The sequence below is a fragment of the Vigna unguiculata genome, chromosome 9 (assembly GCF_004118075.2).
Source record: "Vigna unguiculata cultivar IT97K-499-35 chromosome 9, ASM411807v1, whole genome shotgun sequence".
In the NCBI taxonomy this organism is placed as follows: domain Eukaryota; kingdom Viridiplantae; phylum Streptophyta; class Magnoliopsida; order Fabales; family Fabaceae; genus Vigna; species Vigna unguiculata.
The window spans coordinates 42,182,274-42,206,607 of NC_040287.1; the positions used below are offsets into that span (position 1 = coordinate 42,182,274).

The following is a 24,334-nucleotide window of genomic DNA, read 5'->3' on the forward strand; positions in this document are numbered from 1 at the left end:
TAGACACCACGAAAAACTTGGCTTGCATTTATTCAACAATACTTGAAATTTGGTCACTTAGTTAATACGAAAGGACTTCGAACCACATATTTTGCGTTACTCCAAGTGATAGATCCAAAGAGATCTTCCTTGAGGGAAGTCAAAGTTGTGGAGAAAATAACTTGGTAACTTAGTTTTTTACTACTTTTCGTAAATTGTAACTTATTTGGAGTTAATGTGACTTTTACTCCACTGGGAGCCTCAACCACCGGGGAATACACTGTTTCATCTTCTTCACCAACATTTGTGACAGTTCTACGCACACTGACACTTCCTTTGCCGGTGAAGTTCACTGCTATGGAAGGGTAGTTGATGTTGGAGACAAGATCAGAAGTTGAATCCTTGGGGCAACTGAAATTCTCAGGAACAGTTCTGGAGATAACCTTAACCGTGGCTACGTCAAGTCCAATGTAGCACAAGAAGTTTAAGTAGTCGATGGTGTCGGTTTCATAAACTAGCCCTGGCTGCAATGATTCAGATGTTGTCATTTCCCCTGCTCCATAGTCATATGGTGTGCCTACTGACCCTGAATCGGTTGTTATTGCTGTCTTCGTGTTGTCACTTTGAATTGCTGCATTAATAATTTAGAAATATTGATTCAAAACTTATGCGAGCACGTTATAAGTATAAGTAATGGTGCGTAATATGAACACAGCATGATGCTGACCTGAAGTCATGATGGCAGATTTGATTGCAGAGGGACCCCAAGTGGGGTTGCGTGCTTTGACGGTGCTAGCAAGTCCTGAAACATGTGGACATGCCATGGAAGTTCCAGAGATTATGTTGTATTTTGAGGGTTTTCTTCCTTTGGGAATTTCGTCTGAGCTATTTTCAATCCATGCGGCCAGAATATTAACTCCTGGTGCTGCAATATCAGGCTAGGAAGAAACCACAATATGTTTAGTGTTCAGCATTGAGATTGGTTTATCTTGATTCTATTCTTTCGTATCACATACCTTTAGAATATTGCTTGATAGAAATGAAGGTCCTCTTGATGAAAAGTATGGCACAAGGGGAGCAGGTTTATAATCGAGAACTGTAGTTGTTGGTAGAATTGTTGCCACTGGGTTGCTTTAATATTTTTTATATGCATAGAAAATCAAATTAGTATTCAATCTTGGTCTCAAACAAGATTCAAAAACAATTTCTGAAACTAACACTGTTACATACTTTGATGAATTGATGTATTGCAGTATTGTGGCACCATCTTTTGGGCTTATAACCGTTGCAGGGAAGTCCCCGTAATATGAGGCTATTGCTCCATTTGAGTCAGTAATATGAACTAGGCCTATTCCTCCCACGTTTTTCACCGTTTCTATTATTTCACCAGTTGAGTATTCATCGTTTCTGCCATCACATAGCACAACCTTCCCTTTCACTTTGCTTGCATCTAATGAATCTGGGTGACATTGTCTGCATTTAAAAAGTGATTCAATGTTTTTAATTATCAAACCAATATTTATAATTTCTTTGTTCATTTTATGCTGTCTAATTCCAAACCCTGATGCTTTTAAGCACCGAATCAATTGCGGGTTTTTAATAACTAGGGAAATTTTGCATACCTTGCTTCAGTTAAACTACTCTCGTTCGTCTTGGAAGACTCGCCGTATACCAATGGATACTGAGCCGAATTCGAAAGAGGGGAGAAATTTATACCCCTACCCTGAAGTTTCATAATAATTATAAATATGGCTCAATATTAGATTACTCGCACTGTACCCATTTAAATATAGATAAGAAAACAAAGTAAAACAATGTGATAAAATATAAAATTATTCAATAGTATTTTTAAGTAACTAAAAAACATAATATGATGCATTGAACACGTACCTCGATGGTTTTGTTACCACCCAAGACCACGTCGGACTGAAAATCTCGGTCGATGGTGGAAGCTGCGACGGTTAAAATCCAAGGCGCATCGTTCACAACCGTGTTCGAGCTCGGTCCATCATTCCCAGCGGAGCACGCCACCACGATGCCGCGCTCCACGGCGTGGAACGCTCCGATCGCAATCGGGTCGTTCGTCAACTCGGGTCGAAATCCCGGTGATGCACCGAGCGACAGGGACAGAACATCGACTCCGTCGGCAATGGCATCGTCAAACGCCCCGAGAATGGCGGAACCACTACACCCAAAGTTAGAACACACTCTGTAAACCGCCAATCTTGATTCTGGGGACCCACCCTTGGCGCTCCCCGCCGCCAGACCATAGTACGATGCGTTAGTCACTGCGGCTCCCACCGCCGTGGAGGCCACGTGGGTCCCGTGGCCAAGAGAGTCCCGTGGCGTGTTGTCACCGTCTTCCCCATTAGGGTCAGTGTAAAATCTTGCGCCAATTAGTTTCCTGTTCAAAAATCAAAATAAACGGTAAGTTAACCGCTACTTAATTATTTAAATGTTTATTATTGTTTCAGGGCACTGTACAACCTGTTGCAGTTAGAGGCATTAAAGTCTGCTGATTTCACGCACGTGCCTTTCCAACGCGATGGAATAGGACCCATTCCCTCTTCACTAAAACTCGCCGCCTCTGGCCATATACCTGAAAAATACTCCTTTTTTCTTCACACTAATACTTTCTTAAATCATCAAACATTCGAATATTTAGTACGTCATAAGATCATACATGTATAGTATACTATACTAAGTAGTTGTGTGTGATATCGACAATGACTAACGAAGACAATAATATAGTTTGTTTTGGTTATTAATAATAACCTGTGTCTAATATGCCAAGGATAACGTCTGAGGAGGAAGAAGAATTGGATAGCGTGTTTGGGTTGGCGTCGATTTTGACGTGAGTTTGGTATTGTAGGAAATCCCAGGAACGAGTTGTGTGGAGCTTCAGAATGGGGTCAGGAAAAACAGACACAACACCAGGTTTCTGAGCAATTGAATTTGCCTCCTCTTTTGATAAACGAGCTGCGAACCCTGAGAAACCATGCTTGTAGTTCCGCACCAAAGCCTTGTCATTCCTTCAATTCATATTCACATTATTGTTTTGTCGGGAAAAAAACATGCAACATATATAATCAAACTAAATGATTGAAGTCCACGTAACATGTAATTGCGTATACCTTCTTAGCACTGCATTGAGAAGCTGAGCATGGTCATTCCGAAGAGAAGCATTGGTAGAATCCGCAGCTCCCATATATACGATATAAACTTGTTTACTGCTGCTATCATTTTCTGCTGATGAAGTTGTGGCAGCAAGAAACAGAAAGAGAGTGAATATGTGCAACAAAAGTTTATTGCCTTGCATGTTAATGAGTTGTAACTTAGTGTGGCTTGAAGCACCCTTGCAAGGTATTGTATATAAAGGAATGGGTGGATGGGTGCTTAAATGTGTGTGAGCACTGAATCAGCAATTGTGATTTGATTTGCGGTGGAAGAAAAAGTGCATTCTGCAATGGGTGAATTATGGCGCATGCTTATTCCTTATGCGCACTGCAATTACGCGTCAAGCACTGTGTCCACGCAAAGTGCGCCATTTGAAGATAGAGTTACCATATAGGAAAATTTTGTTGTTGGTGCTAACCACCGTATATTTCATTGCTAAGAGTGTAGGTATAGCCTAACATATTTAATGTGGCATGCCAAAATTACATATAAACAACATCATCGTATTTTAGCAGTGTTAAAGCTGGACAATGTATGATATCAGTCAAAGTCATTGTATAGGGACAATGCCTCACTAATTAATTTAGTGTTCATTTTGTTATCAGTTTTAATAGAATTTATTTTCATAAAAGTAATTAATATATATATATATATATATATATATATATATATATATATATATATATATATATATATATATATATATATAAGCATACCTAACCAATGAACTCAGTAACCAGGACTGTGAAAAAGCTTCCTTGTCCAGAACGAAGTTTTCAATTTTGAAAAAGAAATTTATGGGTAAAACCAGCACTATGTCTAACTCACGTTTGATCTTGTTATCACGGAATGTCCATGGATGTGTGCCAGAATTATATATAGATATACACAAATGACAAAACCAGACATGGATTTTAAATTGGAAATAAAGGTCCTTTTTAGATTTGAACACTGTTTTTTCTTTTACTTTTATTTCATAATAATACAACATATGACAATATTAGCCATTCTATATTAAAAAATTGTTCTATTGAAAGTTATATTTTTATTAAATATTATTCATTTATAATTGAATATAAAAAAACAATTAAATGATTCATGTAATTTTAAAATATACATTTCGCTAATTCATAATATAATGTCAATGAAAAACTAGATAATTTTGAATTAGCGTAAAATGTGATTAATGGAGAACATGGAGTTTGAATTAAATATATGAGTGGATTCTGACACAAATTAAAAAGATTATCAAACTGGAAAACAATAATGGCAAGTTCGGCATTTGTGGGGGAAAGCTTATCTTGTTTATCCATCATAGAGAAGAACTGAAAGAAAGGGTTTTGAGTTTAGAATTATTCTGAAATCTCAATTCTTCAAGTGATTGAATTGGATGTGTATTCCCACTTATTTTAATTTGCTGTATATGTGTGAGAGTGAGTCACCAGAATCATCGTAGTGCGCCATTATTTCCATTTTCGCCATTTAAGATCTTTTGTCTTCTGATATTCAAATTGCTCTGCACAACCCAATGAAGCGAGTTAGTGATCCAAATTATTTGATTAATTAACGAATTAATAAGTACCAAAATGTTCCAATTGGGTGCAATATCAAGTCAATGAATATTTCAACTCTTAAGAGAACTCCAACACAATGATGATGGTCACGACGAGAGAGAGCACATTTGTTTACGATATGAAGAAGGTGAAACATTGCTGCTGAGAGTTTTTCCATGATTTAGAGATTCATTTGTCTGCTTCTCATTTTCTAGTGTTGAACTCCCAAGTGAAAGAGGTCTGAATTTTTTGTGAAGATTTATCATAAATTTTTAACATCTGTTTCTTTTGACAATTTCATTAATTTATATATATATATATATATATATATATATATATATATATATATATATATATATATATATATATATATATCAGATGACATTCTATAGCATTTTTATGACGACAGAAAAAAAATTGTTGAGAAGGAAATAAAAAAAAAAATTAAGAACAAAAACTAAAAACATCCAAATTTTCTTTGACTAAGAAGTTTATTAAATTTTTCATAAAAAATATCATAAATTGATTTCTTGTGACTAAACTGTTTGGATACCTCAAATCATTTCATATATTTTAGAAATAAAAATCAAAGATAATTTTGAGATTTTTTTAATTATTATTATTATTTTAAATTAATAGAATTCTAAATTTTAAAACGGATAATTATATATATATATATATATATATATATATATATATATATATATATATATATATATATATATATATATATATATATATATACATGTGTGTGTGTGTGTGTGTGGCGTTATCTTGATGAACAATTATTATTAGCCTTATATTGATATTTTAACGAACTTACAAGTAAAAATATAAACCAATGTAAATATTATACTTTCTCTGTCCCAAAATTATTTACTAGCAGTTATACTTTATGTTTTATACGTTAAATTGTTGATTGAGAGTTTGAGAGAGTCTAAACTTTGATTCTCAACTATTAAAAGATTAAAAAAATGTTTCAAAAATTAGTATCAAAATATATATCTTTTCCATTTCTTAAAATTTTAAGTATATAAAAAAAATACATACAATGAAATATAAAACCTAAAATATTTTTTTAACAGACATCGTAATTTGTAGAAAATTTTCAGAAGATCTAAACTCAACAGCACATGCATTATTTTCCTTTTTCTTTTTCTAGTAAAACTAATCATAAAAAATTTATTTATAATTGCTCCCTCGATTTTAAATTTATTTCTTTGGTTTGAAACTTGATTTTGAAATTTATAGCCGGGAAAAAAATTGTCAATCATTCCCTCACTTTATAATTATACTCGCCTTTGAACATTTCCTTTTCAACATATAATATTTTTAGTGTTAATATTTTTCCTTCTCTCTCTTAACTAGCAGTCAAATAATTAATGGGAATATTTTAGTTAAGGTATAAACAAAAATTTCTTGTATTAATTAAATGTTTCTTAGCTTAGGTGTATTAACCTTAAACAAAAATGATTTGAAATACTATAAATGCTTCCCGCGATATTTTTTCGGTTACAATCTATAAGTTAGCAATTTTTCTGGTACAATAGCATCATTGGAATTCATTGAAAGAAAACGTTTGTGCTACTGCTATATACATTAGTTCTACTATAGCAAAATAAAGTAGAAGCTTTTGAGCTAGTAACTTTTTCCAAGAAAAGAAAATCTTACCCAGAAACCTTTAGAAGCTCATCTTTTTTGTCAAGCAGATTAATACACTATTTTATAAGTTACTGAAATATCATGTCAGACATAAACATCTTTTTCACCAAGTATTTTTTGACAAAATAAACATAGTTATTGAGTGTTAAAAAGAATTTCAAAATAACTGTTATGAGTGCACATGATCTCTACAGATTCCCTGTGTAATATTTAGTAAAAAATAATATTTTATTCAAAAAACTTCTAACCCAGCATAGAGCAAAGAACTCTACTGATTTAAATGTTTATCAACTTGTGTGTAAGTTTAAACAAAACAAAACTGAAATGGAATAAGAAAATAGTGAAATGTTTAAATATTGACAAATATTCAGCTTCATTTATCCATAGTTGCTTCTAACTTAGCTCTTAGTTAATACAAATGGACTTCGAACAGCATATTTACCATTACTCCAAGTAATTGATCCAAATAATTGGTCCATCGACATGGTCGACGTGAATGAAAAGATAACTCGGTAGCTTAGTTTTCTACTATTTTTCGTAAATTGAAGTTTATTTGGAATCAAGTTGACCTTTATCCCACTGGGAGCATCGATAACAGGAGAGTAAATTGTTTCGTTCTCTTCACCAATATTTGTCACAGTTCTAGTAACTTCTACAACTTTTTTCCCTTGGAGGTCGGAGATTGCTATGGAAGGATAGTTGATGTTGGATATATGATAAGAACTAGAATCTTTGGGGCAGCTGAAATTATTAGGAACAAATCTTGATATAATCTTAACCACGGTTGTATTATATCCAATATAACATAAGTAGTTCAAGTAGTCCACTGTGTTGGTTTCATAAACTAGCCCTGGGTGGAATGGTTCATACAGTGTCATTTGCCCTGCTCCATAGTCATAAGGTGTGGCTGTTGATCCTGTCTCTGTTCTTATGGGACCCTTCAAATTGTTCTTTTGAGTTGCTACATTGAGAAACATACAAGGGTGATTATGGTTTTGAAAAATGATTAAAAAAACAGAGGTTTGATTAAAATTTATGATGAAAGAAAGGTGAAACCAGTGGTCATTATTGCTGATTTGATTGCAGAAGCACTCCAAGTGGGGTTTTGAGATTTGATGTTAGCTGCAAGTGCTGAAACATGTGGACATGCCATTGAAGTACCCGAAAGGATATTGAATTGGGAGGGCTTTTTATGTTTAGGAACGCCTCCTGTGCGATTTCCAATCCATGCTGCAACAATGTTAACCCCTGGTGCTGCAATATCAGGCTACAAAGAAACCAAGTTCTATTTTTTATCAAAAATTAATAATCTTAATGTATATCCCTCTTGATCTATCAATAAGGTAGCCTTACTTTGAGAATATTCTTGGAAAAATCTGAAGGCCCTCTTCCTGAAAAGGATGGGATGATGGGTGCAGGCTTAAAATCAAGGGTTGAAACTGTGGGTAGAATTGTTGCCACTGGATTGCTTCAGTTAAATTATGCACACAGAATTAGATTAGCGTGTGAATTCTAAAGTTAACGATGTTTCTAAATATTGAGCTCGTCCACGATGCAACCTTACCTGGTTGAATTAACATACTGAAAGATTATGTGAGCATCTTTAGAACTTATCTCTGTTACTGGGAAATCTCCAAAATCTTCTCTTTCTGCTCCTCCTACAGGGTCAGAAACGTGAATCACACCTACTCCACTTACCTCCCCCACAGCTTGAACTTTCAAACTAGTTCTATATGAATGATCTTCACCGTCACATATGACAATCTTCCCTTTTACTAGACGTTTAGCGAATGCACCTGGGAAGCATTGCCTGCATTTCATAGTTGATATAGTTAATTTTGTCTCAAAATTTTACACATACTTGATCAAATGCGTGTTTCTCATTCTTTTTCTAATTCACACTACTGGCAAATAAAACATTTTGGAATTTTATATTTGCTAAGTTATTATGTGACCAATTAACGAACAGATTGTGTACATACCTTGCGTCAGCTGACCTGGCGTTCTTTGCTTTGGCAGACTCACCATATACAAGTGGATATTTGGGTAAATTTGAAAGGGGGGAGAAATTAAGAGCTTCACCCTGAAATTTAACCGTTATGTGCCCAAACAATTTAGAACGGATTATTTAGTGGGATAAATTCATTTTTAGTTCTACTATAATTATTTTAATTCTTAATCAATTGATAGGCTATACAATACTTATATAGAAATGAAATTCGTATTACATTAACAAATACAATTAAGAAGATGATATTAATATAAAAAAAATTGAAATAGGCATAACAGTAAAATACCTTGATGACTTTGCTATCACCAAAGACAAGGTTGGACTTAAAATCCCTGTCTATCGAAGAGGCGGCAACGCTAAAAACCCAAGGTGCGTCATTCACCACCGTGTTTAAGGTTGGTCCGCTGTTTCCCGCGGAGGCAGCCACCAGAATGCCGCGCTCCACGGCGTGGAAACTTCCGATGGCGATTGGGTCGTGTTTCAAATCGGATCGTAACCCAGGGATGCCACCAATCGACACCGAAATCACATCGACTCCATCGTGAATGCAATCATCAAACGCCGCAAGAATCGCCGAGCCAGGGCATTCGTATTTGAAGCACACTTGGTAAATCGCCAACCTTGACTCCGGGGACCCACCCCGGGCAGTCCCCGCCGCCACTCCGTAGTATGAGACACCTGGCACGGTGACTCCCACCGCTATGGCTGCTACGTGGGTTCCGTGGCCGTCTATATCCCTTGGCGTCTCAAACTCTTTGTCTCCATTAGGGTCACGGTAATACCTTGCTCCAATTATCTTCCTAAGCAAAATAAAAAATTATCACATTTACCAAATAAACAAGGTTAATGATGATGCGATTTACATTTAAGCTTTACTTAGAGTATTTTTTTACCTGTTACAGTTTGAAGAATTGAAGTTATAGGAGTTCATACAAGTGCCTTTCCAACGGGATGGAACGGGACCCATTCCCTTGTCGCTAAAGCTTGCTGACTCTGGCCATATACCTGAACAAAATTCCGTTTCTGTATCCATTAGTTAACTGGTGAAACATATAATTGGTCATAACATCAAATAATTAGGGTTTAGATAATGAACCTGAGTCTAAAATGCCAATGACGACGTCTGATGAGGGAGCAGAATTGGAGGTCCTGTTTGGGCCGTGGGTTTTTGGTAATGGGCTTTGGTCCTTAAGGAAACCCCAAGAACGGGTTGTGTGGAGCTTCAGAATTGGGTCCCGGAAGACAGAGATCACACCAGGTCTGTGAGCAATTGAATTTGCCTCCTCTTTTGTTAAACGAGCTGCAAACCCAGAAAATCCATGCCTATAGTTGCGAACGAGAGCATTCTGGTTCCTTCCAATAAACAAGATGTAGTTGATTTCAGGAGTTGGTACTTGGCAGAGAAATACAAGTATAAACATTATTATTCCTTTGATTTTGAGTTTTTTTTAAAGTATCATTTTCCTAATTGATTTACCTCTCTAGCACTGAATTCAGAAGATAAGCATGATCATCCCGAGGAGAATCTTTGGCGGCTCCCATATACACGATATAAACATCACGGTTAGTGTGGTTGGCACTTCCATTCCCTGCTTCTGCAGATGATGATGATGATGATGATGATTCTGCAAGAAACAGCAAGTGAAGATAGAATAAGAGGAAGAAAATTGTATTGGCTTTCATGTTCCTATGCTCTCGTAGATTGCAGGAGCCAATGGGAGGAGCATGCGTGGTTGGTAGCAGCAAAAAACATGTGTATGTTATATAACAGTGCTAAGCTACTTCTGGTATTAAAAAAAAGAAACCATCTGCGATTGTGGAGCTAATAATTGCATTCTTATTCCAGAGCGCACTACAGTTACGCGTCAACGCTAAGTGGGGCATTTGAATATGTAGTAGTAGCAAGCCCTACATGAAAAGTTTGCAGATGGTGGTGCTCGCCACCCCATACACCGTATCTGCAAGTGGAGGGAGCAAAAAGTTACAGGAGATTATATTCACACTATACAGCTTGCCAATCAATATTATTATAAACATACACCACGTGATTCAGCTGACCCAAAGATCATGCAATCAAACGGCGGGAATTCATCTCATAGCTGAGGAATGAATGATTAAGCTAGTCATTGTAGTAAGAAAAATACATTTTTATATTACTGGGCTCTCATTTCCAAACCTTCTTCTCTGGGTAACTTCTTCCTGCACTCAGAATTAATTTGCTTTTCTCAATTTACTACATTTTCATGCTACTAGCGTGGGAGGACGTTGAAGAACATCATCAAAATGTGCATTGCGGTAGTAGTGCGGCGCTGTTCATGCGGTGGTTTAACTGGTTTTATGGCATTTTATATTCCTTAATATAAAACTTGTATTTGGACAATAATATTTTAACCCATTTTTTTTGACTCATTTTAAATCTACCACTCTTATTATTTTTAGATCATCACATCACTACAAAAAATTAAAATAGATGATTTAAGAGTGATGAAAGTGATGAATTAAAAGTGAGTTAAAATATTATTTTTTATTGGATTTATATTATACAATCCGTTAAATGCAATAAAGAACCGAAGTGTAAACGAAAAACTCGCAATGCATAGAAACCACCACCAGGAATCACCGTGAAACAGCACCACCGTCCATGAACCACTTCTACAAACTTCAAAACACTCCAACACACCATTCTCTAAATTTACTTCCAGAAGGGTAATATTGGTATTTTCAAAGGTATGGGGTGCAGGAAGAATTTGCCTCTTTTCTAATATGGTTTGTCTAATATGGTTTGGGTCAAGCCCAAAAACTTCAATCTTTACATTGTTTTTTTTTTGTTTGTTTCTGAAAATCACAAATAAACTCCATTAAACTCGAACAAACGCACTCCACCCGATCCAGACAATTCGATGATTTTTTGTCATGCTCCATTTTCTCAAACTCTGGGAAGTATTTTTATTTATGACCAAAAAATTAATTAAAATCCAAATATTCATGTATATTAAACTGTCAACTTGTTATAAAGCATTTATTTTAATAAATGACATTCACTCTCGATAGAAACTAATTAATTACTAATATTTAAATTTATCTAGATTGGATGAAATCAGTTAACCAAACTGTGATATTATGTCTAACTTTTTTTTTATTTTTTATCTAAGTTATGGCAACACAGTTTTTGATTTTTCTCTTTTAAATGATAATATATCACTTGCGGCAACTTGGTTAGTTTTAATGAATTTTGTTTCAGATATTAAAGTTATGGCAACGTAGTTTTGAGATATTTATCTAATGACAATAATATTTTTAACTATTAAATTTTCACAACTTTTTTTTTATAACATGAGATGTTATTTTTTAAATAATTTTAAAATATTAAAAATAAATAAATATATAAATAAATAACTACTTAAAATTATAAAAAAAATTATTAAAATTTAGTTAAAAAATTATTTTCCTTTTAACTAAAAAATCATTTTCCTTTTAATTAAAAGAGTTTTATTTTGTAATGTTTTGGAGCTATATTTTTTCCATGGTGACTTGGATATTGGGTTTTGTTTTCAACGCTGACATAGGGACAGGTTCAAATTCAATATTTGAATCACTCCCTTCACACTATGATAACAGCTATAACTTTCTAAAAATGTCATTGTTTTCTGTAAATATTAAATCAAAATCAAATCGAAAATAATTACACGTCTTATCATGTCACATCACCCAAAACTAATAATTCAAACAAACAGCGAGATATATCAAATTTACAACTTCATTTTGCCCCACCTCACCCAATTTTTTTATTGGCTCCTCTAACTTAAACTTAATCTAAATCTGAAGTAAATAAAAGTAAAATTGGATTCATTTAACTGCATAATATAATATATCAATTTTGTTATAATTTTGTTATCATAGTAAATATTAAATTTCAATTACATTTAATAGCTAAAATCTTAAGAACATAGTTAAAATTTATCCAAGAGAATAATCAATTCTAAAAAATTACATATTTTTAAATTTAATATGGATAAATTCAAACATTGGGTCAGACTCACCTTACATGAAAGAAGAGGAAGTTTACTTATTGTTATTATGTCATCCATTATTTCGTTTGTGTAATTTTGTTTCTGAACTAAGCTATTTTAGCTTTTAGATATTCAAAATACTTTATTTACCTAAAATGTAACATCATAAACGAACTGTTAATTTGATAAGCGAAATTTTGTACCGACACTAATTACGCAGTCTTTTGTTGTCTTGACAGAGTTGTCAATTATGATATCAGATTACTCATTTGGTTTAAATGACTTTAACGGTTATCTATTGATGGTTTAAATCGGTTTTATTTTGTCGTTTAATTATAAAATATTTCTGAGATAACTTTAATCTTGTTATTTTTAAAAATTAACAATTTAATCGTATTTATAATGTTCATGCATAAATTTTTATTTTGAAGAATTAAAAATTAAAAAATATATATATATTTTTTAGAAAAACTAAATATATATATTTTTTTGGATAATCAACTTTTAATAAAAATTTATATTTTTTCATTTACAAGAGTCGAATCGTACCCAGCACGATCATGTTTTTTTTTTTTAAGGGAAAGATCCTTTTGTTTTCTTGGCTGACAGGCTCAACCTTAACCCTGACATTGTAACTCATAGTCACGTGTTCTAGCTCATAGTCACGTGTTCTAATTATTTGAGATCCAAGTCCCACATGATCATGTCCCTTGGATATTTAATTCTGCAAAATCCTAGGAAATGGGATTCTGTTTCTTATCCCAAATCTAAGAACATGTGAAGACACCCTCTTCCGTATAAAAAACGTGAACATAATCAGATCATTTTTTTATATAATATAGTAATAAATAAAGTTATTAAAAGCAAATAAAATTATTGGCCTTTCCATTAGTTTATTTCTAACAAAAACAATATTTTTTTTCACTTATTTTTACCTCATTTTCTTTCTTTACCTGTGGAATCACCGAGATAAATGTAATTTCTCCATGAACAATAACATCATAAAATGCAGAAGAAGACAAAAGTGGAGGATTTGATTGTCCTTTTACGTAAGAAAAAGAGAAAGGTAGGAAACATCAAACAGCAATGGTGGGCCAGTGGGCCAGTGGGCCAGTGGCATTGGGCCATCCTTTTCGGACAAAAAAGGGGAAGTAATAGAAACTGAGAATTGGGTTTTCAGAAACAGAGTTCTAACCTAAAAAAAGAAAAATGTGGTAAGGGGGTAAGGGGGTAAATAAAAGAAATGGTGGGGGTCGTTCAGAAATATATTTTTTTATCCGCAGTAGTACGGAGAAAGGGTCCAATAAAGGAAATGTCGCTGTCGGAGCAGAAGAGTTTAGAAAATGTTTGGACCACTTTGCAAGCAAATTGCAGCGATGCTTCTCAAAATGGAGATGTTGAGGTTCTGTTGAGACTGCGCTTTTTCGGAGGTGCAGCACCACGTTTCAATCGGATTTTCAACTGTACCAGAACAAACCAAAACGTCAAAAAAAAACTCACAAATTTTCAACTCTGCAATTAAAAGCCGCAGAAATTGTTTCAAATTTCTTCCCTCTAATCATGTGTGTATGTGCCGAGGAGATGAAAACAGAAAAGATAGAAAACAGGAGACAATGATGAAAACTAGAAGTTTGAAAAGACAAGAGTACACAGAAAGTTTACAAAAATTCAACGACACTTTCGCTTAAATTTTTCTTTTCTTAATAGAATCATTTTTCCAACAATGAACAAATATGTTTTTTTTATGAAAATTCAATCATCTTTACTATATTTGATGAAAATTCTAACCCATTATTTATATTGCGTTATATTTTGGTGAAAGTCCGTTATTAAAAATTGAATGATCTCAATTAAATTATAATTAACTTGTCATTCTTTTAATTTAATATATTAAAGTATACATAATATATATATATATATATATATTATTAATGATTTTATATAATCGGAAAAACTTAACTTTACTAATAGATGTCACTATTTGCAAGATCTAAAATTACAAATCAAATTAAAACATGTATCACAATATTAATGTTAACATCCATAATTAAAAACTAACCAAACATAGTTAATATAACTATCAAAGTATCATACAATATTTTTTATTTAAAAATTTATAACCATTTTTTTTAACTGACTGATAACAATCAATACGACACACAAACAACCAAGAGCTGACCAAAATGGTAAACGACAAGATTTTAACCGGTTCTAGTTGTATTCTTGCGATAATAGTTTATAATTACACAATGCGTGTCATATTTTTCAAAAGAGAAAAAAAAAAGTACAAATCTTACCTGAGGTAGGTAAAGATCAAAACTTGGAAGGTTGAGAATTATATGGACCAAGTCAAGAAATTAATTCTTGACAAAGAAAAAAAATTATTTACAGAGAGAAAGAGATTGAAATAACTGACCTCGTCTACCTGTGTTCTGAGAGTGGAATTTTCTTCCATTAAAAGGGCAAGTTTAGTTTCCAACTGGTTTTGATAAGCCTGAGGAAACAGCGTTTATGGGTGTTAACGAAATAAACAACAAAAGATAGAAAGATGCGAAAGATGAGAAACAGAGAATAGTTTAATTCCTGTTGTTTGGCTCTTGAGCGAGCAGCACAGTCTCGACTCTTGATGAGGCGCTTGAACCGTTCTTCGGAGTTTGCAGAGTGAGAAGTGCATGTTTTGGTTTTCAAGATTTGTTCAGTTTTGAAAAGCGATGGGTGAAGGGGCAAAAACTGGTGAAGGGTGATGCTGCGAGTAGAAGAAGAAGAAGAAGAAGAAAGGATTTGAGGAAGAGATGAAGTTGGTGTAGGAGGTGGGGATGGTGAGTTTGAAGCATGGTTCCTTCTGCAACAATTACACGCCGATGGTGATGCCATCACAACTATGGTGATTGATTCAGTGACTTAGTGTTCTTGCTACTAGATAGCTTTTCGTATTAAGGGACTTTTTTAACATTTAAATAGACATTTATTAATACGGTCAGAATCATATTTAAAGTTTATTACTGTAAGATTTATATTTATTGTCATATTATTTTCTTTTGTCACCGGACCACTATAAAATCATTAATTAATGTTAAATTTTATGTTCGAAGTATATATATCATACCGTAAGAGATGAGTTAAGTATATATCAATTAAAAATAAAATTAATTTAAAATATATAAGTAAATGTAAATATTATTTTTAAGTTAATTTTAAAAAATTAAGTTAAATTTAAAATTTACTTATTCATATAAATAGAAATATTTTTATATTATGGAGTGAGTGAGAGGTTAAATGCTTTTTATTTTTGAATAATTATATTAACTCTTTACTTTTAATGGACAAAAATAAGTTGAACTATTTAAATTGTACCTTATTACTTCTTACTTGAAGTTAGGTTTAACATGATCAGTTTGAATAATACCAATAGTATCATGAAAACTGTTGAATGTAAAATGCTATATATATTGGTAAAATAAACTTGTTATAAATTTGGGACCCGTTTACTAACTATTGATACTATAATTGTGTAGTTTTAGTAATATATTTTGTATTATGATTTATCCGTATGTTTATTATATTCTGATTCGTCTTGCTTGTTGATTTTTTTTTATTATTGTTATTATTATTATTATTATTGTTGTAAACATGAACATGTGACTAAATGCAGGAAACATTTATTGACACGTATCTAAGATGTTCTGTTTCTGTCGATAATGTAGGTACTTTCTATGACAGAAAAATGTTTTTATAAACTCTGTATTGGCTCGTCGATCTAGAGTTGTGAGTTGTGTACGTATTTTGGTGTATTGAAGTACCGTATACAGTTTTATAACTATTTATATACAGTACCACATGAACTATTGAGGCCTCTTTCTTATACAACAAGATAAGAGCGGTTAGGTAAATAGGATAGTAATAACAACAACACTGAAATCGGTAGAATCTTGTTTAGTTGTGTTAATTTGCATTTAATTACAATGGATTAGTGTCACTAATATCTTTTCTTTAAACCCCATGCTTTTTTATTTTTTTGGAAGGCTCTAATCTTAAAGAAAATATTAGTCATAAATGCATAAAATAAAAATATATTATTATAAAATATGAAACTATTTTATTCTATTTACTATAATGTTTTTATTCTAATATTTAATAATGTAGAAACATTCATTTATAAAAACTAAATTAATTTATTTGTCTATTATATGATTTTAGCATAATTTATTACGATTTTAATATAATTAATTATGTTAAAATTATTTTATGTTTAATATGATTAATTATAATTTTAATATAATTAATTATATTATAAATATTGTAACGTCAAATATTTTTTCCTTTTTTTTGTTTTACATTTATATTTTGCATTTTTCTTTCAAATACATCCCATCAACTAAATATTACAGGACCCAAACATAGGGTTAGCAATTAATGTGATGTGATGGAGATATTTGAGTTAGGACAGTAAAGATAATTGACATGTTAGCATTAAGAAAGGTAGTGAAGTAGAGCGTTAAAAATAGAGTGAATGTTAGATACCCCATTTAAAAACAATCACCTAACCAAAAAATATTAGCTTTGCCCCTAATAAATGACATCTTTCATTTAAGTGGGTGATGGTGATAAGTAGAAGAAAACCGATAAAACATTATTTGGCTTATACCTATGCTATATCATTTGTTTGGTAGGAAAAATAGAAATAAAATGGTGAAAATATTATATATACCATTATTACTTTTAAGAACAAAGTTAAAAAAAAAATCATATCACTAACATAAAAGAGTTATTAACTTATGTTATTTTAAGCTTTTGATATTTATCGAATGTCTCGTATCATAATGAAAAACGTTAAATTAAAATTAATTACATTCGTAATAAATGTTAATTGACGTTAATTTGTGGGGTTTTAAAGAAAAAAAAATTGTGTCAATATTTTTTTCATTGAAACCATGTAAAATTAATATATAATTCAAGAATACATCACCAAAATTTTTAAATTTTTTTAAGTATTTTAAATATCTCAAATAAAACTATAAAGTACAAAAAAATGGATAAAAAATTCAATAGAAATAAAGAAAAACATACCTTAAAATTTGTGATCAATTTGAAATCCTTGACCCTCAAATCTTCACATTTTATGTGACCAACATCTTATACCTAAATACTCAACATTTGAATAAAAAAAAAAGAAGTTTGAGTCAAAATGCAAAAACGCAACATTTTATTATATATGTGAATGAAAAAACCAATCTTAACGTAAAACGTAATCAAAGAATGAAGGTTTAAGTTTAAATGAGTATCACAATAACAAGATGTAGTGAAATGGGTTGAAAAACTTTTTCTACAAATTTGTCACTACAACTATACTTTTGATGTTTCTCACAAACTAGAAAAAAAAATGCGAAGTTGTACAATTTCTGAAATTTCAAAAGGCAAATTGACATTGGACTCTTTAGATTATTTCACAGATTTGATAAAAGTTTTACAAATAATAGAGAAACGATAATAAAAATATAAAATAGAATGCATAATATATTGAAAAATGAGAAAATAAACAAGTTAACAAATGGTGAATGAAAATGTGTATAGTAAATAATTGATAAAAGGACCATGAATATTTGGTATGCACGCCGTTTCATTCATTTTAGAAATTGGTGAAGAGAAGAAAAAGGTATGAAGACAAGAACATTAAATCACCTATTTTGTGACAATTGCAAATGCAAGTAGAATGACACTATCCCTACATTTGTGCAAACTGTTCCCAGTTTCTCAAAAGAGGCCAACATCATCACAATACATTCTTATGTCATTTGTTTCATCTTTGTCTGGTTTCAAAATTACAAGTCAAAATTTCATTTGTTTCAGAGCATTAATGTTGTCCACACTGGGGTTATGGTTACTTTTGAAGTCGTTTGTTGTATCCCGAAAAGCCTGTGTTTAGAATAAAATAAACTTATGAAATTTAAGTATCAGTCGATTTTATAAAATTAATTTAAAAGTTGAAGTTACCGTTTATTTAAGTTTCTATTACCGATATATAAAATCTATAACAATATATAAATAAAAATAAATATATAAAGAGATATAATTTTTTTTCATATTTTGTTATTTTAATTTTATCTTTAATTATTATTTTATAAATAATTTATCTTTAATTATTATTTTAATTTTTTTAATAATTATTTTGAAATTTTCTATTTTGTATAAATATTTTATTTATTTAATTTTATATTTAATAACTATTTTAAAAATTAAATATATATTTTTAATTAATCTTAACTCAATTTTTATAAAAAAAAACGAAAATATATGCTGTCGCGTCTATATTTGCTAGTAATTATAATATTATTTTAAAAAGTTTACACTCATTTATGTGTATAGATAATTTAATAACTATGATACATTAAATCTAATAAATAATAAATATTGTTAAAATTATTTTCAAATGACTATGCTATTATAAATTAGTTTCAAATATCTTTAATTCTATTATAGATTGCATTTCTCTTTGTTTTTTATTTTTGGTCTCGGAGGTGTTTCATAACCATAGAAGTACTCAAATATAATATATTCGTCTAGCAACAACTTTTGCACACGTTATATGGGAACTTAAAAATAGGGAGGAAATGTCCAAAGCACGATAATCCTCTCACGTTTAAAACAATAAAAGAAATATTGTATATTGAGATTGGCATTATAAATTAAACTAGTAAGGTATTCTTATTTCATAATGATAATATTATGAGTGATACCTTATAAAGAAAATTCATAGAGATCAACTACTAGGATTGGATTTTAATTTGTATGTGCACTTTAAAGAAATCTTAACACTTTCTCTATAATATATATTCACACATTCTATATTTCTTTTCAAAATTTTGAAAAAGTCTGAGTTGAATATAATATTTTTAGTCTATCATTGTATACTATTACTGTACTTACACCAAATACACAATAAGTTTAGTTCAAATTTTAAATTCAAAATTTGATTACATACTAAAGATTGTCATTTTAGCCCAATTGAGCCTAATATAATAAATAAATCTAGCTCAGTGATCATCTTAAAATCTTAAATTCAATTTAAAGCCCAATTTATTATAACGAGTGACTCGAGTAGTTGACAAATTAGTTTTAACATAAAATCCAATTGAATTTAATTATGCGGTTTGTGTTTAAATTCCCCTCCCAAAAAATAACTAAATGAAAAGTTTCATTGTTTTTAAATTTTATTTTGGACATTAAAATTTTTGACATTTTTTTTATAATCTGAAGTAACATCTTATAAATAATTTTAAAATATAAAAAATAAAAAATACATAGAAAATAATATCTCAAATTATAAAAAAAAAATCAAAAATTAATTTAAAAATATATTTTTCTTTTATTTTAAATCTCCAAATTGATATGAATAGTTTAGATTGGAAGTGAGGGATAGGAAATACCCGAAAGAAAAGCGCGGGAATTCAAGGGCAATCACGCAGAGAGTACAACTCGTGTTACGATATTCGAGAGAAAGAGACTAGTCATGGTATAAACAACAGCATCGTGCTTACAAGACAAAAATGAGTACCGATGATAACGTGGAAAATAAAATAAAAAAGAAAAAGAAAAACTCTGAAGACAAAAATAGGCAAAAATAATACTAACTGAAGACAAAAATAGGCAAAAATACAAACTTATTAGAAGCCATTTACAACGTCAAAACATGAAGAGTGAGTGACAGAGGTTTGTTCTCAAAATGGAGATGACGAGGTTCTAAAGGGAGCACTGGTTCTTTGAGGGGTATTCTCTGAGGAAGACAAAGAACACTGCAACTGTAGCAAAAAAAAAAAAATTTAGAATGCATTAACTCTCTTATCGCTGCTGAATCATCAGCCACTGCCTTTAATTAATTCCGTACACACCCAACTTCAACCACAAATAAGATGGTTGGATTAATATCTAACTAACCCAACCCTCTTTTCTACTTTGACCATTCGTTTCGCATCGATTTTAACCAAAAATATCTTACTCGTTTTAAATTCATACTTACTAATAAAGAAAAAAAAAAAACTTATACCGGGATTACATATAAGTCTCCGTCTGTAGAAAGAAGTAACAAGAAAGGAAAGCCGAAGAAAATATGAAAAAGCAGCCTCTAAAAGGTTAAAAAAATACAACAACCAAAAAGAATTTTAACAGTTAAACTTCACACATAATATTATAGAAATTTTTAAAAACAAATATATGATTAAAAATATAATAAAATATTTACAACATAAAAATATAAAAATAATTAATTATATTATGACTATTTTATTATGTTTGCATAGATAATTAATTTACGTAACTCATTAAGTATTAATATAATGGATTAATATTCATATTAAAAACAATATTATTATAAAATAATAAATTAAATTAAATCGTTTTATAAAATATATATTCTTTCAAGTCAATTAAATCATTTCACAAATTTTCACTCTCTTTTAATACGAATAATTGAACTTCTTATTCCATAGTTCGTTTTTCTTTTTTTACTTTCCATCCTCTGCTAAATGTAAACAAAACCTACAAGATAAACTAAAAGGTAGACTTTCAATGTGAATTCATTATATGCTGATGCTGTGTGTTGCGTATTGAGGTAGGGATTCCAATTATTCATTTTATTTTTAGTTTAAAAATTTTGTATGACTTTATTGCTTTCCTTAAAAGGTAGTAGATGATAGAATAGGGAAGATTTATGAGCAGACATTACATTACGTTACTGAAAGGGCTAAGATCCGATGTTCAAATATCTAACCTCTTTCAATTCTTTTCTTAGTCTCGAATTCTCTTCCGTCAAACGAGCAATTTCAACTTCCAAGCCTTTTCGATAAGCCTGCAGGAAACAAACAGAGAAAATAACAGATTTGAATTTTTGAGCATTAAGAAGATTCGTAAGGAAGGAGAGTGACAGTACCTGTTTTCTGGCTCTGGAGCGAACCGCGGATTCTCGATTCTTCATGATGCGGCTATGGCGATGATCTTGGTGGTTGGAATGGAAGGAGGCGTTGGAGACAGAGAGAAGCGAGTGGTGGTTGTGCGAGGAAGAGAGAGAGAGGAGAGAGGAATGAGAAGAAGAGTGGTTGAAGTCAACGGGGGAGTTGGAGAGCGAGGGGAGTTTGAGGTCGTTCCAGACATGTTCAACGGAGGAAGGAGGTGGAGGAAGAAGGGTGTGAGAGGGTGAAGAAGAAGAAGGAGAAGGAGAAGGAGAAGAAGAGAGTGTATGAGAAAGATGGGGCCAATAGTCACATGGCGATGATGATGCCATCGCTTTCTCTCTCACAGAAAAGAAAAAGTGTGGAGGTTTGGATGGCGATGAGGCATGCTTCTTCGCAACGCTTTCTTTCTTTTTTTTACCGAGTTTGGTAATGACAAGGGTATTGCCACATTTGGGGTCGACAAGGGGTCCCACACCATTAAACCCACAATCCTTTTTTTCTCCCTTTTTTTTTTTCTTCTTTTTCCACCATTTTTCTTTCTTTGTTGGAGATAGCGTGTATTATTGTAAGAGAATTGAAGCTGAAACGGTAACATGGATATTCCCTTCCTCTTTTTTAGTAATTGCCAAAAAAATAATCTATAGATAAAAAAGTCATGAACTAGCTAATAGGTTTGAAAGTCTCGTTTATTTTCAAAACATTCCATAATCGTTCAGGGTATCCCAGGGCAATGCCAAAAAATGTTAATGCACTTTCTGAACTCGTGTTGTATCACATCATTTCTAATAACTTATGTATAAGTAATTCATTAGTAATGACAAAGTTGGTGAGTGCGGTTCGTTGTGATTCAATTCATTCACATTGAAATGGATTTCTAAATAATCCATATCCCTTTATATTTAAACAATTGAACTTTTTGTTATTATATTAAAAGAACAACATACCCACCAATTTTATTAATTATTAACTTCTACCAAAAATATAATTAGCTATTTTAATAAATAATTTTTCTCATCTCCAACAATAGCCTGATGAACTTGACGCGCTTAAAAAATCTGAAGCAACTCCTTTTAAGACAAAAGTTGTGTTAGTACAAATTTCCTTTTTATAAAAATGTGATTATTCAAAGTTTCTTTAGACTAATTTTTTTATGTCAACTCCAACTTTCTAACGTTGATTCTTTGCCCATTCTGGTGGGAATGGGATAGGGTGAAATAAAGTGGGTTGAACAAGTTGCAAGGGTTATAATTGTTTTTAAATTGAGTCCTTAGTTTTTATTTAATGCCTTATCTTTTACTATAATAACCAATAATGATATTATTCTCTATATCATCTTATTAACCAAGATATTTCATTTACTTGATTGCTTTTTTGGTTTCCATAAAAAGTCTTAACAGGAAGCATATGTCTAAAAAGATTTGAAAACATTGACTGAAGAAAAAGACTAGAAATATGCTCTAACTTTCATTATTTGTTTATTTTACTTTATTTTATCTTTTATTATCAATAAAATATACAATCAAATCCCTAATTTTTTAAAAGAACATGATGTTAATTCATTTAGCTGTTGTTAACAAATAAATATGATAATTTTATTTTATATATAATAAATTTATAAGGAACCATTTTCAAAATATTTTATCTTTATTTCTCATATATTTATATTCTACCGAACAATTAAACAATCAATCTTATTATTTTATCTTAAGTGAATTCTTCTATCATAACCAAACAGGAACTGATAAACCTTATCTAGTAAATATATAAAATGAAGATAATATTAAATAAAAGTGTAGGATGAAATTGAATTGAAGTTCTCAGCTGTATGTGAATATTATCACTTTAGTCACATTATTTTTTCAATATTTGATTAGTATTTTGCATATGTGACAGCATTTTAGAACTTCAGATATAAAAGTAACTGTTTTCTAGTATAGAGAAGAATGCATTTATCTATATAGTTATTTATAAATGCTATTGCATAAATTATGCGCATTTATATATTTTTATGGTGTAATTTATATTAAAACATTACTGTGAATTTTACTTGTTTTTCCTCAGATATTATGCTTGTTATTAGTGGACAACATAGCGAACCTATCATCTTACGTGTGAATGCACCACAGCTGAAACACTTTGGAATTGTTCAGTACAAATGATTTATAATATATTCTAAAATATTCCACAAATGTCATTTTAATATTCTGAGCATATGGCTACTTGTGGTTAATTTACGGAAAGTCGTGGTTTCAGCTTTATCGCATACCTTTTTTCACTTTGCATTCTCATTTGTACATTTAAAAAGGTGAGCAATGTGGTTTCTAATCCTGCTATCAGCGTACGAAGGATTCCGTTTGTTTCCAATTTTAAACTTAAACCCATTTTACTTTCTTCGAGGTAAAATGATATTTTAATTATTAAATTAGATAATGTTTTTTAAGTAATATCTATATTTGTAAAAGAAAATTATCAAAATTTAATAATAAAAAATCATAACAAAGATTTTAATATGAATATGATATCATATACCAACTTAATCATTTTGCAGTTCAATGTTACTCAATCTTCGATTTAGTTTTTTAAACCTACGCAAATGAAACCAAGACGTTAAAGAAAAATGTCACATTTTCAATTTAACCAGTTTTTTATTAATCAAATTGATAGTCTGAAATAGTTTGATTTTAAATATCTAAATATACACAGTAACAGCATCTATTTCAAGATTGGCTTGAAAAAAAAAAGTTCCGAGATTGATAAAATATTTGATTTCAGAGCATGAATATGATCTTCCCGGTCTCAGAATACTGTCTTAAACACTAAAAGTTATCACATTTCACAATTCCCCCTTCGCATTAAGTTTCCAAGTGCTATAAGACCCTTGCAAATGAATTATCCTGCTTTAATTTTCTTGATATTTACATGCTTTCGAGTTTTGAAATAAAAATTCTCAATCGTTCATATTTTACTTATATTTTGACTTATGTTACAAAAAATTAA

At 31.0% G+C, this 24,334-nt stretch overlaps 4 protein-coding genes across 4 annotated transcripts; all 4 read right to left on the reverse strand.

Annotated features, from left to right (window-relative positions):
* Positions 1–3,354, reverse strand: LOC114164123 (CO(2)-response secreted protease). The gene is made up of 9 exons (XM_028048652.1): positions 3,114–3,354; positions 2,755–3,011; positions 2,467–2,578; positions 1,870–2,383; positions 1,602–1,702; positions 1,210–1,452; positions 996–1,110; positions 707–917; positions 1–610 (listed from the first exon to the last, which is right to left on the reverse strand). Exons 1-9 carry the CDS (start codon positions 3,296–3,298, stop codon positions 54–56), a joined length of 2,295 nt encoding a protein of 764 aa, XP_027904453.1. The 5' UTR covers positions 3,299–3,354; the 3' UTR covers positions 1–53.
* A 3,355-nt stretch (positions 3,355–6,709) lies between these two features.
* Positions 6,710–10,210, reverse strand: LOC114163966 (CO(2)-response secreted protease-like). The gene is made up of 9 exons (XM_028048385.1): positions 9,860–10,210; positions 9,479–9,735; positions 9,276–9,387; positions 8,669–9,182; positions 8,354–8,454; positions 7,936–8,181; positions 7,725–7,839; positions 7,428–7,638; positions 6,710–7,332 (listed from the first exon to the last, which is right to left on the reverse strand). The coding sequence occupies exons 1-9, from the start codon at positions 10,063–10,065 to the stop codon at positions 6,770–6,772; spliced, it is 2,325 nt and encodes a 774-aa protein (XP_027904186.1). The 5' UTR covers positions 10,066–10,210; the 3' UTR covers positions 6,710–6,769.
* A 3,085-nt stretch (positions 10,211–13,295) lies between these two features.
* On the reverse strand, positions 13,296–15,394 carry LOC114196132 (protein FD-like). The gene is made up of 3 exons (XM_028086667.1): positions 14,976–15,394; positions 14,809–14,886; positions 13,296–13,853 (listed from the first exon to the last, which is right to left on the reverse strand). Exons 1-3 carry the CDS (start codon positions 15,264–15,266, stop codon positions 13,776–13,778), a joined length of 447 nt encoding a protein of 148 aa, XP_027942468.1. The 5' UTR covers positions 15,267–15,394; the 3' UTR covers positions 13,296–13,775.
* Positions 15,395–19,878: 4,484 nt separating this feature from the next.
* Positions 19,879–21,724, reverse strand: LOC114196131 (protein FD-like). The gene is made up of 3 exons (XM_028086666.1): positions 21,316–21,724; positions 21,157–21,234; positions 19,879–20,188 (listed from the first exon to the last, which is right to left on the reverse strand). The coding sequence occupies exons 1-3, from the start codon at positions 21,664–21,666 to the stop codon at positions 20,108–20,110; spliced, it is 510 nt and encodes a 169-aa protein (XP_027942467.1). The 5' UTR covers positions 21,667–21,724; the 3' UTR covers positions 19,879–20,107.
* Positions 21,725–24,334: the final 2,610 nt, after the last annotated feature.

Bases quoted from the DNA above. Each gene is read 5' to 3' on its own strand.
- LOC114163966 (XM_028048385.1), bottom strand. From the start codon at position 10,065: ATGAAAGCCAATACAATTTTCTTCCTCTTATTCTATCTTCACTTGCTG. The intron at 9,736-9,859 runs GTAAATCAATTA...GTTTATTGGAAG, and splicing joins CTGAATTCAGTGCTAGAGAG to GAACCAGAATGCTCTCGTTC. The intron at 9,388-9,478 runs GTTCATTATCTA...AATTTTGTTCAG, and splicing joins CATTGGCATTTTAGACTCAG to GTATATGGCCAGAGTCAGCA.
- LOC114196132 (XM_028086667.1), bottom strand. From the start codon at position 15,266: ATGGCATCACCATCGGCGTGTAATTGTTGCAGAAGGAACCATGCTTCA. The intron at 14,887-14,975 runs GAATTAAACTAT...CTGTTTCCTCAG, and splicing joins GCTCAAGAGCCAAACAACAG to GCTTATCAAAACCAGTTGGA. The intron at 13,854-14,808 runs GTCAGTTATTTC...GTTCTGGTACAG, and splicing joins TCAGAACACAGGTAGACGAG to TTGAAAATCCGATTGAAACG.
- LOC114164123 (XM_028048652.1), bottom strand. From the start codon at position 3,298: ATGCAAGGCAATAAACTTTTGTTGCACATATTCACTCTCTTTCTGTTT. The intron at 3,012-3,113 runs GTATACGCAATT...TATGAATTGAAG, and splicing joins CTCAATGCAGTGCTAAGAAG to GAATGACAAGGCTTTGGTGC. The intron at 1,453-1,601 runs GTATGCAAAATT...TTTTAAATGCAG, and splicing joins AGTAGTTTAACTGAAGCAAG to ACAATGTCACCCAGATTCAT.
- LOC114196131 (XM_028086666.1), bottom strand. From the start codon at position 21,666: ATGGCATCATCATCGCCATGTGACTATTGGCCCCATCTTTCTCATACA. The intron at 21,235-21,315 runs GTACTGTCACTC...TGTTTCCTGCAG, and splicing joins GCTCCAGAGCCAGAAAACAG to GCTTATCGAAAAGGCTTGGA. The intron at 20,189-21,156 runs GTTAGATATTTG...TTTTTGCTACAG, and splicing joins TAAGAAAAGAATTGAAAGAG to TTGCAGTGTTCTTTGTCTTC.